Here is a 17,242-nt window from a genome sequence, read left to right as displayed (position 1 = left end):
CGGGCATAAAAAATGGAGATGATGAAACTCAGGGAATACAGGTTCTAAAGCAGAACATCTATGGGAAAACTGCCTCATACGAGTCAAGACGTATGACTCACACAATCACGGCTGGGGGAGAGGGAGAGGAACCAGCTGCCCCAATTCTTTGCACCAATGAGAATCCCACCTGAATCATCTCTAGCTAAGAAGAATTTTGTTAGATAACAGTTCTGTCACACTAGAGGACCAATCTCTATCATCTCAAAGAAAGGGAGTCCAAGGCAGGGCTATGCAGATGAGGAGGCTGCCTATATTAGGCCAGAAAGGAAGCTAGTCTAGTCTAGTCTAGCATCCTAGTCTAGCATTTCAGAGAGCTCTGAGAGAGAGTGGATAAGAAGGCTATAAGGGTAAGGATTGGCTTTCTAAACAGCTGGGGAAATTGCTGAGAATTTCTGAGTTTGTGTGATTGCTGAAAATTCTGAGTTTGTGGTTGCTGGGGAACTGCTGTTTGTTTGGTTTGAGTGGGCTGTAGGTGATTGTCGCTGATTGACTGGGAGTGGCCGTCTTCCTGGGGCAGACTGAGGCCCCACCCTCTTTGCATTATTAAGCTGCACCTTGCCAGAGGCGTGAGCTTTTGGAGAGAGCTAAAGGGCTCTTGGCCTGGGGGCTATGTAAGAAGTCCTGGAAGGACCAGAAACCCGGATCCTTATTTTCCTTGGGTTCCCAATAAGGTAAGTAGACCCTCCAGAAAGAGATCCACATAAACACAACAGGATTTAAAGGGGGACTGTATATTTTAAAAAGCTATCGTGAAGGTAGAACGTCAGCAGGGAGGTGGGGGCTCTCCAGTGTTTTGCACTGAGTGTCACATGTATGACTGTCTGTCCACAGGACAGAAGTCTTGGGTGTGTGCTTGATGCAAGGAGCTCCTGGTCCTCAGGGAACAAGTTCGTACCCTTGAGGCCAAGGTGGTGGACCTGGAGAAGCAGAGACAGGCACTCGGAGAAGACTCTCGGGGATGCGTTAGATGAGCCCCACTCTGAACATGGCAGCCCCGTTGCTGCCAGGGAGCATGAGGGTCAAGAGGGAACAGGGCACCGGGCTGTGGATAAGGGGAATGTGCCCTCAGAAGGGACCTCTTCTTCAGTTGGTGAGCGGGAATCCTTTCATGCCAAGGAACCATCCCTGGGCAGGGCGGGAAGGGGGGTCTTGGTAGTTGGTGATTCGATCCTTAGGCAAGTAGACAGCTGGGTGGCAAAACCATTTATTGACCGTATGGTGACTTGCCTGCCTGGTGCGAAGGTTGCGGATATTACGTGTGTTGTAGATAGGCTGATAAGACAGTGCTGGGGAGGAGCCAGTGGGCATGGTGCATGTTGGCACCAATGATGTGGGGAAATGCAGTTGTGAGGTCCTGGAGGAAAAATTTAGACTGCTAGGCAGGAAACTTAAGGCCGGGACCTCCAAGGTAGCCTTCTCAGAAGTGCTACCTGTTCCACGTGCAGGGCTGGAGGGACAGGCACAAATCAGAAGTCTCAATGTGTGGATGAGATGATGGTATAGGGAGGAAGGGCTTAAGTTTGTTAGACACTGGAATGCTTTCTGGAAAAAGTGAGAACAGTACAAAAGAGATGGTCTCCACTTGTCCCCAGAAGGAACCAGGCTGCTGGCGTTTAAAATCAAAAAGGTGGCAGAGCAGTTTTTAAACTAAATCTTGGGGGAAAACCGACAGGAGATGAAATGTCTCTGGTTCAGAGGACTCATCTGAAAGAGATCAAGGGATAGCTGTTACTTTTCTATCGGGTAATGGATCAGAGTTGTCCACTGAGATGGTGACAAACAGTATGGACTGTATGCCAAAGTCTTGAGGCAGCAGGAGGAAGGTTGCGGGCCTAACTTGCCTGGGAAATTATAGATGTTTGTATACAACTGCTAGAAGTGTTCAAAGTAAAATTGGGGAGTTGGAATGTTTAGTGTTGGGGGAAAACATAGACATTGTGGGAATTTCAGAAACTTGGTGGAATGAGGAAAATCAGTGGGACATGGTGATTCCTGGATATAAGTTATATTGAAAGGATAGGGAGGGAAGGGTTGGAGGTGGGGTGGCTCTGTATGTCAGAGAGGGTATATAGTCCAGTAAGACTGAGGTCAGAGAATTAGATTCCCTTTTAGAAATGCTTTGGGTTGAAACAGAGGGCCCAAAAGAAAATTTAACTATGGGAGTTTGCTATAGCCACCAAATCAAAATATAGAGGATGATTATAATATGATGGAACGATTAAAGATAGTGACTAAACATAAAAATTGTGTCATAATAGGTGATTTTAACTACCCACAGATTGATTGGGTCAATATGTGTTTTGGTCAAGAGAAAGAGATTGAGTTTCTAGATGCTCTCAATGACTGTCCTATGGAGCAGATGGTCACAAAACCTACCAGGGGTGGGGTGATCCTTGATTTGGTCCAAAGTAATGCCCAAGACCTGGTGAGAGATGTAAAAGGGATTGCACTGCTTGGGAGCAGTGACCATAACGTTATTGATTTCACCATTTGTATAAATAGGGAGTTGCCCCAAAACACCAGCACAACCACTTTTAACTTTAAAAGGGGTAAAATCTCTGAGATGAAGAGGCATGTGAAAAGGAAACTGAAAGGAAAGGTAAATGCAGTCAAAACCCTTGGGAAAGCTTGGAGGCTATTTAAACTACAATCTTAGAAGCTCAGATAAAATATATACCACAAGTCAGGAAAGGCACAAACAGATATAAGAAAAGGCCTGCATGGTTAACAAAGTTACGGAGGCTGTAAAAGGTAAGAAGGATTGCTTTAAGCGGTGGAAAGCTAGTCCAAGTGAGTTTAATAAAAGGGAACATAGGCTGTGGCAAATCAAATGCAAGACTGTGATCAGGCAGGCAAAAAGGGACTATGAGGAGCATATTGCAAAAAACATAAAGACCAACAACAAAAATTTCTTCAAATATATTAGAAGCAGAAAACCAGCCAGGAAGGCAGTGGGGCCTTCCTGTAAGGGAAGATCTTGCCTCACTAACCTGTTACATTTCTTTGAGGGGGTGAACAAACATGTGGACAAAGGAGACCCAATACTTGTTGTTTACCTTGACTTCCAGAAAGCTTCTGATAAAGTTCCTCATCAAAGGCTCCTTAGTAAGCTCGAGTCATGGAGTAAAAGGACAGGTCCTCTTGTGGATCAAAAACTGGCTAATTAATAGGAAGCAGAGCGCGAGTATAAATGGGCAATCTTCGCAGTGGAGGACGGTAAGCAGTGGGGTGCCGCAGGGCTCAGTACTGGGTCCCATGCTCTTTAACTTGTTCATAAATGATTTGGAGTTGGGAGTAAGCAGTGAAGTGGCCAAGTTTGCAGATAACATTAAAGAGTTCAGGGTGGTGAGAACCAGAGAGGATTGTGAGGCACTCCAAAGGGATCTGTTGAGGCTGGGTAAGTGGGCGTCAATGTGGCAGATGAGGTTCAATGTGGCCAAGTGCAAAGTAATGCACATGGGGACAAAAATCCCAGCTACAAATACAAGTTGATGGGGTATGAACTGGCAGAGACTGACCAAGATAGAAATCTTGGGGTCGTGGAAGATAACTCATTGAAAATGTCAAGATAGTGTGCGACTGCAATAAAAAAGGCCAACGCCATGCTGGGAATTATTAGGAAGGGAATTGAAAACAAATCAGCCAGTATCATAATGCCCCTGTATAAATCGATGGTGCGGTCTCATTTGGAATACTGTGTACAATTCTGGTCACCGCACCTCAACAAGGACATTATAGCATTGGAAAAAGTGCAGAAAAGGGCAACTAGAATGGTTTAAGGGTTGGAACACTTTCCCTATGAAAATAGGTTGAAACGCTTGGGTTTCTTTAGCTTGGAGAAACAGCGACTGCGGGGTGACATGATAAGAGATTTACAAGATTATTCATGGGATGGAGAAAGTAGAGAAAGAAGTACTTTCCTTCCTTTCTCACAATATAAGAACTTGTGGGCATTTGATGAAATTCCTGAGCAGTCAAGTAAAAATGGATAAAAGGAAGTACTTCTTCACCCAAAGGGTGATCCACATGTGGAATTCACTGCCACAGGAGGTGGTGACAGCTACAAACATAGCCAGCTTCAAGAGGGGGTTAGATAAAAATATGGAGCAGAGGTCCATCAGTGGCTATTAGCCACAGTGTGTGTGTGTGTCTGTGTGTAATTTTTTTGGCCACTGTGTAACACAGAATGTTGGACTGGATGGGCCATTGGCCTGATCCAACATGGTTTCTCTTATGTTCTTAAACAGGCAAAAGCTCATGAAGTGGACTGGCTCAATCAAAGACTCCATTGCCTTCATTTTGCAAGACCTGAGCAGGGCTGGGATGATGAGAAGAAGTTAATGAGAAGTAGTTTTGGAGGTCATTAATCCATAGGGTCGCCATAAGTTCGAAGCGACTTAATGATGGTTAAAACAGAGAGACTCTTTCCTCTGCCTTGACCTGACCTGGATGGCCCAGGCTAGCCTGGTCTTATCAGCTCTTAGAAGCTAAGCAGCATCAGTCCTTGTTAGTATTTGGGTGGGAGACTGCCAAGAAAGTCCAGGGTTGCTATGCAGAGGCAGGCAGTGGCAAGTCACCTGTTTGTCTCTTGCCTTGAAAACCCTACAGAGACACCATAAGTTGCTTGACAGCATTTTCCACCCCCCCCCCCGCACAGTTCCCTCCACCAGCCATTGGTGTTCAGAGGTACCCTGACTCTATAAGGAGGTTCCATTTAGCCATTAGAGGGAATGGCTTCCCTCTCAGACACTGCCATTTAGTTAACAGGCAACAGTCTCAAGATGAACAGTGCAGCTCTAAGCACAGTTACACCTTTCTACATGCACTAATTTCATTAAATTAGAAAGGAGCAACTCTGCTTAGGATTGCACTGTTAAGTACAGGTGGCAATGTGGAGAAGCTGTAAAGCCTACCTTCTAGAGACTGAGCTCTTAAGAAACAGAAAAAAGTCTATCTTCCCCTTGAATGGTGTTCTCATGATAGTCCCCTTTGAGGACTCCCTGTAGCTTCTCTGACATAAAGAAATGGCTAGCTTTCAGAGTAGGGGGATTAAAAAAGAGTAAGTGCCATGTTTGCAGACACTGCAGAGGAAAAAGCCTGCCCACTGGATAATCTCATTTCCAACACCAAACAAACACAGATGCAATTCACATCTTTGGAAGCCTGGGAATATATATATGAATGGATAAAACGGATAAAAGGAAGTACTTCTTCACCCAAAGGGTGATTAACATGTGGAATTCACTGCCACAGGAGGTGGTGGCGGCTACAAGCATAGCCAGCTTCAAGAGGGGATTGGATAAAAATATGGAGCAGAGGTCCATCAGTGGCTATTAGCCACAGTGTGTGTAGAGAGAGAGATAAGAGAGAGAGAGAGAGAGAGAGAGACAGATAGATAATTTTTTTTGGCCACTGTGTGACACAGAGTGTTGGACTGGATGGGCCATTGGCCTGATCCAACATGGCTTCTCTTATGTTCTTAACCTCCTCCTTATGTATAAGGTACCCATCACAGTAGGAGACATTTCACCTGGCTACCTGTCTTTCACTTGATCACTACAATTATAGATTAATTCCACAGGGGCATCATACCCAAATGTGCTCAGAGTGCAAAATGCATTGCAATATACATAACTGCACAGCCTAAGGAGAGACATACCATATATTCTTAAAGAAAGCATGTAGCCATCTGATCAGCACCTTGGACAGCAAACAGGACAGCCCCTCCCCTGTTCCCATTGCTACTCTTCCACTGTTGGTAGCCCTGGGTATCAAGCTCTTTGCCAAATGAATGCTCCCCTTTATTCCATGCAGGTCCTTTCATGGTCAAGTGGGTTCTGGCTCATGAAGGTTTACACTGTAATACATTTGGTAGTTTTTAAAGTGACAAGATTCCTTTGTAATTCTAGATGTAGAGTTATGCCCTGACCTGGATGGCCCAGGTTAGCCTGATCTTGTTAGCTCTTGGAAGCCAAATAGGGTTGGCACTGGTTAGTACTTGGATGGGAGACCACCAAGGAAGCCCAGGGTTGCTACACACAGGCAGGCAATGGCAAACCACCTCTGTTCATCTCTTGCTCTGTAAGCCCATAAGGGGTTGCCCTAAGTTGGCTGTGACTTGATGGCATATTCCACCACCAAAGATATGCATCATTAAACCACACCTATCATCCTCATAAGTCCAAGGACTGGAAGAAAGGAGAACCTGCTGTTTGGCTTGGAATGTGTGTTCATGGTTTGTAGATTCATAATAGACTACGGATTCCAAGGAAGAACTGACTATCCAGGTGTAGAACAGACCCAACTTGAAGAAGTGGTCTCAGAGGTGCAGTCATTCTTGGAGACTATGGCTTGAACAGTATATTTTTCTTCTTCTCAACAAGCATGGTTCTCTATCGCAGAGGCATTATCTGTTGGAGCTAGGAGCTTTCTTTGCATACAGAATTCTGTTTCATGTATAAGCAGAAAGCATCTACTGCCAGAGGACCAAGTCCAATAACAGAGGATCACATGGCACAAGTGGAAGAAAAGTATAAGATCCAAGCCATTATCTAAACCAGCTTTTTGAAGTTAGATCTGGCTTTCTTGACATCAGAGGCAACATGGGCCATATTGTTCATTGTAGATCGTATATTGCACCAGATGTTTTTACTAGCTGTGAAACAGCTGGAAGGAGATACTGAGAAGACACCACTGTCATGCACAACCCCCTATTTCAGATCCTTGTTCACTGTCTGTGCTGAAGTAAGAGAGCACATCTGCTCCAGAAGATGCTAGGGGTCATTCTGGATTCCAGCTTCTTCAGAGGAAATGTCCACTGAACTTGAGAAACCTCTTTGTCATGGCCTGGTTGAACTATAGGGCAGCAAGATGACTAGGGCACTTGACACAGTAACTTATCAACATTGTCATCTGTTGCTTCTTTGTCTAACCTGGTTTACGAGCTTTGGGAAACCAAAGAAGCCTGACAAGAACCACTGGGTCTCACTCAGGACTCAAGTACACCTTACAATGTCAATAATGTTCTCTCCTTTTGCAAATTCGGGTGGTGGGGATTGTTTTATTAGGGAGAAGAGTGGCATATGATAAAGGGAAACAACAATAATTTCCTCATCAGCTATTCTTTCACCAGAAAGTGAATTGCTTTTTACTTCTGATGGGAGGGATTGCAGGTTTTGGTAAATTCAGGGCAGCTAAATTTGCAAAAGAAAAAAAAATTAAATAAACATGGAAGAAACTGGATCAAATAGCTGAGCCCTCAGGCAAAAAGTCAAGCACTTACAGCACAGAGGCAGCAAGGAGGCAGACACAACATCTGTAACACTGGCACTCAGATGAGCTATTTGGGGCAACCACTGGCCTGGGTGACTCATGTCCATCTCTCAGTGAGAAATCTGCAGCCCTTCTCTGCAGAGGGACAACACGATCTGAGTCTCTACTGAAGGCCAAGAGTAAGATCAGAAAAATGGTATGTGGTGGAGGATCCTGCCTGTGCATTTGAAATGCAATACAGGAGCTCTAGGTTAGAAATAATAGGTTTTTAAGGAATGTTTAAGCCACAGTAGCTTTTGTAAAAATAAAGTACTGCAATCACTTGTGGGAAGGAAGGTGGCATCATGTAGCCCAATCTCATCAGCTCTCAGAAGCAGGGTCAGGGCTTGGATGTGAGACCCCCAAGGAAGACCCTACAGAGGAAGGCAATGACAAACCACCTTTGCTTCTCACCTGCCTTGGAAGGCCCTTGCTGGGGTCACCATAAGTCAGTTGTGGCTTGAAGGAACACATGAACATAACTCCTTAGTGAGGATATCCAATACCATATATCTTGAACTATGAGGAGGGACTATGGTACCATGGTAGAAAATATGCTTTGGGTGCAGAAGGTCTGGGGTTTGGTTAACATAAGCATGAAAGAGCCTTCTTTGCCTGAGATTAATCCTTCAATGGAAGTCCTGAAGCAGAGGCTGAATGTCCCTTGGTTGGGAAACTGCAGTTGCATGGTCCTGCACTGAGCAAGAGGTTGGACTAGATGGGCTGCAAGTCTCCTTGTAGAGTCTCTGCAAGTCTGCAGAAACAACACTGAGTTAGATAGCCTGATGGCAGAGGAGGAGGGATTTATACCCTGCCCTTCACTCCGAGTATCAGAAAAGCTTACAATCTCCTTCCCTTCCTCTTACCACAACAGACACCCTGTGAGGTAGGTGGGGCTGAGAGAGCTCTGACAGAAACTGTTCTTGAGAGAACAGCTTTGAGAGAACTGTGACTAGCCCAAGGTTACCCAGGAGTTGCATGTGGAGGAATGGGAAATCAAACCCAGTACTCCAGATTAGAGTCCACGCTCTTAACCTTTATGCCAAACCACTACAACAAGCAAGGAATGGCATTTGATTTCTCCATAGGTGACTAATGTATGCTAGATGGCAACTAGCAATTGAATTTTTTTTTTTAAGGTTTTGGAGAGAGAAATAAAACCAGGGCTTTTTTTTCGCAGGAATGTACAGGAACACAGTTACAGCTGGCTCTGCTTCAGTGAGTGTGGCCTAATATGTAAATGAGTTCCTCCTGGCTTTTTCTACAACAAAGCCCTGTAGGAAACAATGGTGATGGCATGGGGTGTGGCTTAATAGGCAAATGAGTTCCTGCTGGGGGTTTTCTACCAAAAAAAGCCCTGAATAAAACTATCAGTGATGGTTTGCATTCACGCACATGCAGTAGATGAACATGCATTTGAAAACCGGTCCTAATTTCATGGTCTGGCTGCACTGTGCCCCAAACATACAACATTGGTCTAACCATGGACCACAGGGGCACCTTCTTCTATTTAATACTTATGCCAGCTGCATCCTGCCGATCATTCCCATACCCCCACAACTAGAGCAATTTCAAGCAAAAATAGTTGCCTCCTTTCCCATTTGTGTTGTTTTGAGGATCAATGCATCCAGCCAAATTGGCATGTCATGAATGTCTAGTGATTAACGGATATGTACAGCTATGCTAAAATACTCATGGGATTGCTTCAATGCACTCAATTTGCAATTCAGCTTGCATTTAGCATGGTATATTCCAATGTAATTATACTCTTCTGCATTTAAAAAAATAATTATCCTCATACATCTAATGAAAAAAGCTGCCCTTGTACAAGCACATGCCAAAATAAATTAATTAGGGTTGAGTTATAAATTCTGCAGTATCATAGTACCTTCCCTGGACTACAATATTTTAAACTGTAGGGAGGGGGGCACATCTGAATGCTAGGAGAAAACAAACCTCGCATGTAGAAAACCAGTATACCTGATAAGGTAGTTTTCTACATACACTGAGCAGTTTTTTCCCAGTGGGAAAGCACTTCTCTATCTGTAGCCTAAAGTGAAAAAAACTTGATTGTTTTTCAAACTTGAAGTAATTTGCTTCCCAGTTTATGCCCATGTTCACTCTGCCACTGACATTCTCATCATTTTTTGAGCCCATATGGACAACCGAAAAACCCCAAGGTGAATGCTTTCTTTCTGGGTAAGCTTAGCCTCTATCATCCTGCCAACAGAAGGATCAATACAAAACAGCTAAACACATGAAGCGGCCTTATATCAAGTCAGCCTACTGGTCTCTCTAGCTCAGTATTATGATCTATGATTGGCAGAAACTAGAAAGATCTTTTCCAACCACTGCTACTTGATCTCCTTTAACTAGAAATGCGAGGGGTTGAACATGGGACTAGAGGTGTGCAAAAAAGCAACCACCACCACAGTATTTTCTCAGGTTCAGGTATACTGAACCTGAAAAATATTGGTATTTCCTAATATTCCTGAATTCTGAGTATTTCCCGATATTCCCAAATGGTCTTCAGATTCAGGAAATATTTTGGAAACTCGAATTTTTTGGTCTCCAATGGTCCCCATAGGGTATAGTGGAGAATCATTTCAGGGGTATTTGGGGCTGGGGGCTGTTATTTTAGCCCCCCAGTTTTAAAAACATTGGACCAGGGTTCACACACTGAGTCCTGCTGCCACTGCAACTTGGAGAAGGCATTTAAAGAGACCCTTGGTGAGTGAACTCAGAAGGCGGTCTCTTTAAATTCTTTCTCCAAGCTGTGTCGCCGTGACACAACTTGGCAAATAAACTCAGAAGGCATTTAAAGAGACTGTGGTCTCTTTAAATGCCTTCTCCAAGATGTGCCCAAATAAAAGCTGAATAATATTGGCTTTTATTCAGGCTTAGCTATGTTGGTAGCTGAAAAGAAACTGTAAGTTATTTTTTCAGAGTTTTTTTATTTGGGTAAATCAAATGCACACCTCTACTTGGGACATTCCACAAATAAGGAGTGTGCTCTACCTTCCCAGCACAGTTGTCTCTATTTACCCTCCGCTACTCAGAGCAGCAAAACAAGCTCAGCTTGGGTCTTCTTGCCCACCTACCCACATAGAGAACGCCTTCTTTCGTCTTCCCTGCTGCTTCTGCCACGCCTTGCTTGGTCTTCTCTGCTGCTGCCACAACACCTTCTTTGGCTTTATTAAATCCTTTCATGAACACATCCATGGCCAAAGAGTCTGTATGTTCAGCACTGGAAAGAAAGGCAATGACAACACATTCATTAGAGGTCTCATGAGAGAAGGCGGGGCTGAGAATGGGATGTATGCTTCTCCATACCTGCCTATGGACCTCAACTAGGTGACTAAGTAGGAGGCAGGAAGATTAATCTATGATGGGGAAAGAAAGCAGGATTGTACCTAGATGGTTCTGTCTCTAGTACCCACATTATACTTTTTATCCTGCTCTTCTTCAATAAAATTCAGAGCAGCAGAGAGCTCTTCCCCTCCATTTTGTCCACACAGTAACCCTGTGAGAAAGGTAAAACACAATCACTGTCCCCAGATACTTTTACCCAACAATTCTTAACCTTTAATTCTCTACTACTCGCTACATGAGCTATCTCATCATCAAGTGTCCTACAAGCTACAAGTAAAAACATAAAACAAACAACAACAAAGAAAACAACAACTGGGACATAGAAAGAGAACTTCATTCAAGGCAACAGCATGAGATCAAGTGTGGTGTAATGGTCAGAACACTGGACTAGGATCTGGGAGACTGTGCCATGGAAGCTGCCTGGCTGACCTCAGGCCAATGACATACACTCAGCCTAGTCTACCACAGTTGTGAGGATAAAGTGAGGACAGAAGAACAACATAAGCCACTTTGGCTCCCTACTTAGAAACTGGCATCCTCTCTCCACTCAAACAGAAGAGGACTGACCCGTCATTACAGAGCACAAGAGAAAAGCTTGTGCTATGATGCCAGTTTCTTTTGAGTTCACACATGCATATTCATTCAGTAGGTTCAACATTCCCTTCTGGCTGGCATAACAAGGCAACTGTCAAGGCCACACAATTCTCATCCATTGCATATTATTATTATCCTTCTTTCAAGGAACTCAGGGCAGACTGCCTTGTGCTGAATCAGACACATGGTCCATCAAAGTCGGTATTGTCTACTTAGGCTAACAATGGCTCTCCAGGATGTCAAGCAAAGGGCTTTCCCATCATCTACTGCCAGATCCTGTAACCGGAGGTAACGGGGAATTGGACCTGGGACCTTCTATATGCCAAACAGATGCTCTACCACAAAGCCACAGGACCTCTCAGTGTAACTTCCACCTATCCACCCCCATTTTAAGTTAATGACCTCCACAGTTGCCAGCCAGTGTGATGTAGTGGCTAGCAACTGGACTGTGATCCAGGTTGGAATCCTCTACTGCTTCAGGGGAGCTCAATGAGTGACACTTGCCATCTTAACCTAACTTAATTTGTTGTGTGTCTAAAACGGTAAAGGGGAGAACAACGTTGTAGGCTGCACTGAGTTTCCCATGGGGGAGTAAAAGTGGACTACAAATATCAAAATGAATAAATTTGTGCCTGACTAGAAACCCATGAAACTTCCTGATACTGAGTCAGTCCATCTGTTTATCAGAATCAGTACTGTCCACACTGCTCTGACCCGGAGAGTCCAGGCTGGACCAATCTTGTCAGACCTCAGAAGCTAAGCAGGTCAGCCCTGGTTAGTATTTGGAAGGGAGACCACCAAGGAATAACCACTATGCAGAGACAGTGGCAAACCACCTCTGAGCATCTCTTGCCTTGAAAACCCTACAGAGTCACCATAAGTTAGCTGTGACTTGGTGGCACCTCCCACCACCATTATTCACTCTGGCAGTGTCACTCCAGGGTCTCTGGTAGAGATCTTTCATATCACCTACTAACCTGATTCTTTTAACTCTAGAGCAGGGCTGGTGAAACTGTGGCTTTCACACATATTATATGGCTCTCAAAGCCCCCTCCCCACATTGGCCAGCTTGGAGAATGCATTTAAAGTTGCTTTCCTTCCACCTCTCCCCTCCAACTCTTCCTGTCTTGCAGCTCACAAACATCTGATGTTTGTTCTATGTGGCTCTTATGTTAAGTAAGTTTGGCCATTCTACTCCAGAAGCTGGGGACTGAACTTGGTACCTTCTGCAAGCAAAGCAAAGGTTCTACCACTGAGCTACAGCCCCACCCCTAGCTGAACTCACATCCCCCTGACTGCAGTAATGGAGAGAATTTCAAACCCATCCTGGCATTCATCATGACCACTTCAATCACAGCCCTTCTCTGCATGAGCTATGCTCATCCTCCATTGTGAGTCATCATGAACTCAGCTCATGTACAATCTCATGTACAATCAAGAGATGTACATCCTTGTCTTTTAAAACTGCTCCCCAACAACAGTAAGGACAAGATTTAAAGCCCTGATAGAAATCTTTGCCAAAAGCCTCAGTTCAGTTAAGGAAATTTTAAGTCCAGTATAGATAGCTAACTTTCATTACAAGTGGCTACAATGCACCAGTGACCTCATTTATTGCCTCTGATAGTATACTGTGCAATATCATACCTACACTATGTTTCCTGCACAGTAGGTTTGTGTAGATCAGTCCTATGGTAGTATGGAAATGAATTCTCCCATTAAATCAAGAGGGGAAGACACTGGTTTAGATCCAGACAGTATACTAACATTCCACCCTGATCCATGTTTATTCAGAATTTAGGTGGGTCACCGTGTTGGTCTGAAGCAACAGAACAAAGTTTCAGTCCAGTGGCACCTTTAAGACCAACAAAGTGTAATTCTGGGTATAAGCTTTCATGTGCCTGCACACGTCATCAGAATTCAATTACCTCAGCAAAGCTGACACTTTTGAGTAAATGTCTGTGAAATTTTAGGCAGTCCTCTTTTTTTTTAAAATGGTTTGTTCTAATGGCTTTTTGTTTCGGAGTTTTTTTAAAACTGTTGTTTCAATGTCCTTAATTGAAAGCAACCTTCAGCAGCCTCTGAAGAGAGAGCATATAATTTTTTCCAAATAAATAAAACATATCATCATGGTTTTTTTACAGCAGTGTTTGCAAGTATTAAATTGCTTTTACTGAGTTGCTTTCTAATTTTGTAATCCAGTTTTACTGCATTGTATTCTATGGTTCCCGCTGTATTGTCAGTTGCATAACCTGAGCCTTTAATATAAGAGAGAAAGACAGAGACAGATCAGCCTGTAGTCCAATTCTACTCAGTGACACTTAAATTCTACGTGCACAGAAGTGCAGCCTTAATTTTGGAGGTTCCCAGAAATGCTCCCCCCGCACCAATAAAATGGCTGAATTTCAAATTGCTTAAAACATAACCACTGCCTGAGTCTCAATTGCCTGGCACACAAAGCTGCCTTGTACTGAGTCAGACCCTCGTTCCATCAAGCTCAGTATTGTCTACTCAGACAGGCAGCAGCTCTCCGGGGTCTCAGGTGGATGTCTTTCACATCATCTTTCAATATCTGTTCCTTTTAACTGGAGAAGCCAGGGATTGAACCTTGGAGCTTCTGGATGCCAAAGAGATGATCTGCTGCTAAGCCACACCATTTCATTTGCAAAAAGGACCAAAAAGATTCCTGAGAGTTCTTTTAAGAAGTTGGCGCTTTGTAGATAATTCCTCTTTTTAACCCCAAGTCAAGTTGCACATTTAAGACCTACTAAGTTTTATTCAGAATGTAAGCTTTCGTGTGCTAAAAGCACACTTCTTCAGACGAGGGGATCAGGTACAGTGGGTTGAAATACATGCAGTTTGTTGGTTAAGAGACCAACGCGGCTGCCCACTTGGATCTTTTAAACCCTGTCTTACTTATCTAGGCTCTTTCTATTTAACGAGAGAAAAGAAACTCAAGAGCGCTGTACATCTGTGCCGCAGCTAGTCCTTCCAAACTGTGCTCGCATGAGTAATTCTTTAAAAATAGGAGTGTGAATTCTGATTAAACACCCTGCAAACAAAATCCAGCTGCTCCCATGGAGTGAGGTGATGGGGCGGAGCTTGAAACGTGCTTCAAAAGAGGATTCAGCTCCCAGAGATCTTCACTCTCCTACGTGCTTTTTCTCCAAAACGCCCCCCTATTGTGAGTGTTCATGCAAACATTAAAGAAGAGCTGATAGCCGAGGAAGGAGGGATTTGGGAGGGGGGTAAATTTCAGAGTACACCACCAGGCAGGCCGGCTTCAGTGCACATAGTTCAAAATGATAAATGTTCCTATCAACTTGGGTTTTTCTTTCTTTAAAGGTTGATTCAGGGGAGAGGCTGTGGCTCAGTGGTAGCATCTCCTTGGCATGCAGAAGGTCCCAGGTTCAATTCTCCAGTTAAAAGGACCGGCATCTCCAGTTAAAAGGACCAGGCGGTAGGTGCCATGAAAGACCTCTGCCAGAGACCCTGGACAACCACTGCCGGTCTATGCAAACAGTACTGACCCTGATTCCCTTATTCAGCATGATTCCCCACCCCCGTCAACTATTGCACAAATAATTGTTTATACGGTGGTGACCAAGAAACCAAAGCTCAAGGTCTATGTTAATTCTAATAATTCTCCAGAACATGTGCTAAAAGTTCCTCAGACTTCTCCAGTCCCACCTACTGACAGGATGCCAGATCCCTGTGATACACTGGAGCATGTTTTCTCTGTATGTCTAACGCATGCAGGCACAAAGAGCAAGTGGCTCATGCAAAGGCAGGAGGAAAGACAGATCACTGGTCGCCTCCTCTGCCTACTGAAGCATGCACGGTCTGGGGGAGGGGACTATTAAGATATCAGATGCAATGGTCTGGAAACATGGGAAAGCGACCCCTCTTGCACATGGGAGCTTCGGCAGCAAATCCCGCCAGGATTGATGTGATTCTCGAACCGCCCCCCCCCTCCAAACACACACACACACTGTTGCTGCATGTAATACGGTACGGAGCGCGACGGACTTTCCTGCAACTGTGGACTTCCCACTTTTTTGCAGCCTTTTCCCAGAGCCGCCAACTCCCGGGTTCTGAGACTCCGTCTGTGGCTCCAGCACAATCTCCCGCCGCTTCCCTCTTTCCTCGAAAGGCTCGCCCAGACGAAACCCATCTTCCACCCCCGAGGCTCCTCCGAGCCCAGAAGCGCGCGGCGACGTGTTCGACACCTGTTCCCTTCTCCCCACGACCCGCAGCACGAGGTGTTCCCTCCAAGCGCAGTTAGCGTGAGCCAGCTGACGGTTTTTTCGCCTCCAGCTCGCACCTTTTTGCCTCAGCCGAGGAAATGTGGCCCCAGAGCCAACTAATTTATGCAGCAGCTCACAACTGGAAGGCCAGAAGCTCACAAAGTAGAATGGTTTGCTCACAAGACTCCACAGTCTTACAGGGAACACTGATCCGGGCCCGTTTGGAAAGCGTATTCCCGCCCCCCCCCCCCCCCTCGTCTGTGCAACTAAACACGATCCTTGTGATTCTCGGCGCTCTGTCCAGCCGGGGAAAGGAGAGGGGAAAAACGGACTGTGCCCCCTTCCGCCTCAGCAAACCATTTGATTCTTGACCACGTTTACTCCGAAGCAAGTCGCCCGCGCTCCCCCCCCCCTCCCGGGCCCGCTGCCTCCGAAACACGCGGGAAACCTTCTCCGAGCCTCAGCAGAAGCCAGTCTGCAAGCCAACGAGGTTTACCCGCGCCGAGAAGGGCCGCAGAGCTGCCTCCTTCGCCCGACACGACCTGCAGCCCTGCGACGGACTTACCCTTTTGCTGCTTGCCTGGGCAACTGTTGAACGCGGGGGGGAGGGGAGGGTTAAAAGGCGAAACAACAACAGAAAAAAAGCCCCGAGAGTTTCCAAGGCTTGGTCGGGTCAGTACATCACGGCTGCAAGCAAGCGGCAGCCCGGAGCCGGACGTCTGGCGTTCAGCGAGGCATGGACCGGAGGCAAGCGAGAAAGTGGCCCGCCGGGCGGCAGCAGGGAGGGAAGGGAAGGGAAGACGCGCTCGGCTCTCCCAGCGCCCACGCGCACGGCGGCCAACTCCAGCCCAGCCAGCCCGCTCTGCCGCCGCCTTCCCTCCTGCGCCTGATTTGCCAGGTGGAGAAAATGGGCAGCGCCCACTGGCTCCGCCGGGGAGGGGGCTCCGCCGCCCAGCCTCCCCCTCGCTGTGGCCATCTTCGACTGGCTCCGCCCTGTGCTCCCCTCGCCCCCCCACCCCTGCTGGGAACGAGCTTTTGCAACAAGTCGGAAGAAGGGCACAGAGGCTCCGCGCGCCGCACCTGCAGCCCGGGGAGGTCGGGGAAAGGTCTCGCGCAAGGCATGGGCTGGTCGCCCCACCCTTCCTCCTTTGGCCACGCCCACCAGGCCCCGCCCACCTGGAAAGAACCCCAGAGATGATCTCAGCCGAGAACATCTGAGCGCATGAAGGGAGGGGGCTTCTCTTTTAGCCCCCTCCCCAAAAGAATCATGGCCATCTTAATAGCATTATGGGCCCCGGGCAAAGCAGTGTACTTGGCCCCTATGACAACTAGTAACAGGAATAAAAATGAAAACGGTGGATAAAATTAAATGTATATTTATTTTATTGGCACTTCCAATAAAATCAATGCTGAAACATTAAAAACATGCCATGCAGCAGCTCCACTCAAAACATTACGTTTCATTTCTGCTGAAAGGATTAGTCACCTGGAAATATATATTATAAATGTTTAGTATTTAGTCCCACGCCAGGATCTTTGTATAGGTCTACAAGACTACATTCAGCATTTTCTCAACTTGCACAAGTAAAAAGCTTATCCATTCATATATTCACAAACTATCAATACTTGGTTATTAGTACTGCATCATACACAGATTAGTATGGGGCCCCTATGCTTGT

The 17,242-nt window shown here is 45.7% G+C and overlaps 1 protein-coding gene across 2 annotated transcripts in view; it reads right to left on the bottom strand.

Annotated features, from left to right (window-relative positions):
- SNCA (synuclein alpha) overlaps positions 1-16,777 on the bottom strand; it is an 86,969-nt gene extending 70,192 nt beyond the window's left edge. For both annotated transcript variants that reach the window (XM_060247059.1, XM_060247058.1), the window contains exons 1-2: positions 16,644-16,777; positions 10,455-10,600 (exon numbers count right to left, since the gene is read on the bottom strand). In XM_060247059.1, the coding sequence (XP_060103042.1) occupies positions 10,455-10,600; positions 16,644-16,777 (280 nt within the window). The remainder of the gene's footprint in view (positions 1-10,454; positions 10,601-16,643) is intronic.
- Between the last annotated feature and the right edge of the window lie 465 nt (positions 16,778-17,242).

The sequence above is a fragment of the Heteronotia binoei genome, chromosome 9, assembly GCF_032191835.1.
Source record: "Heteronotia binoei isolate CCM8104 ecotype False Entrance Well chromosome 9, APGP_CSIRO_Hbin_v1, whole genome shotgun sequence".
Classification (NCBI taxonomy): Eukaryota; Metazoa; Chordata; class Lepidosauria; order Squamata; family Gekkonidae; genus Heteronotia; species Heteronotia binoei.
The sequence above is the reverse complement of the archived record's forward strand: the minus strand, read 5'-3'. Positions and strand labels throughout refer to the sequence as shown.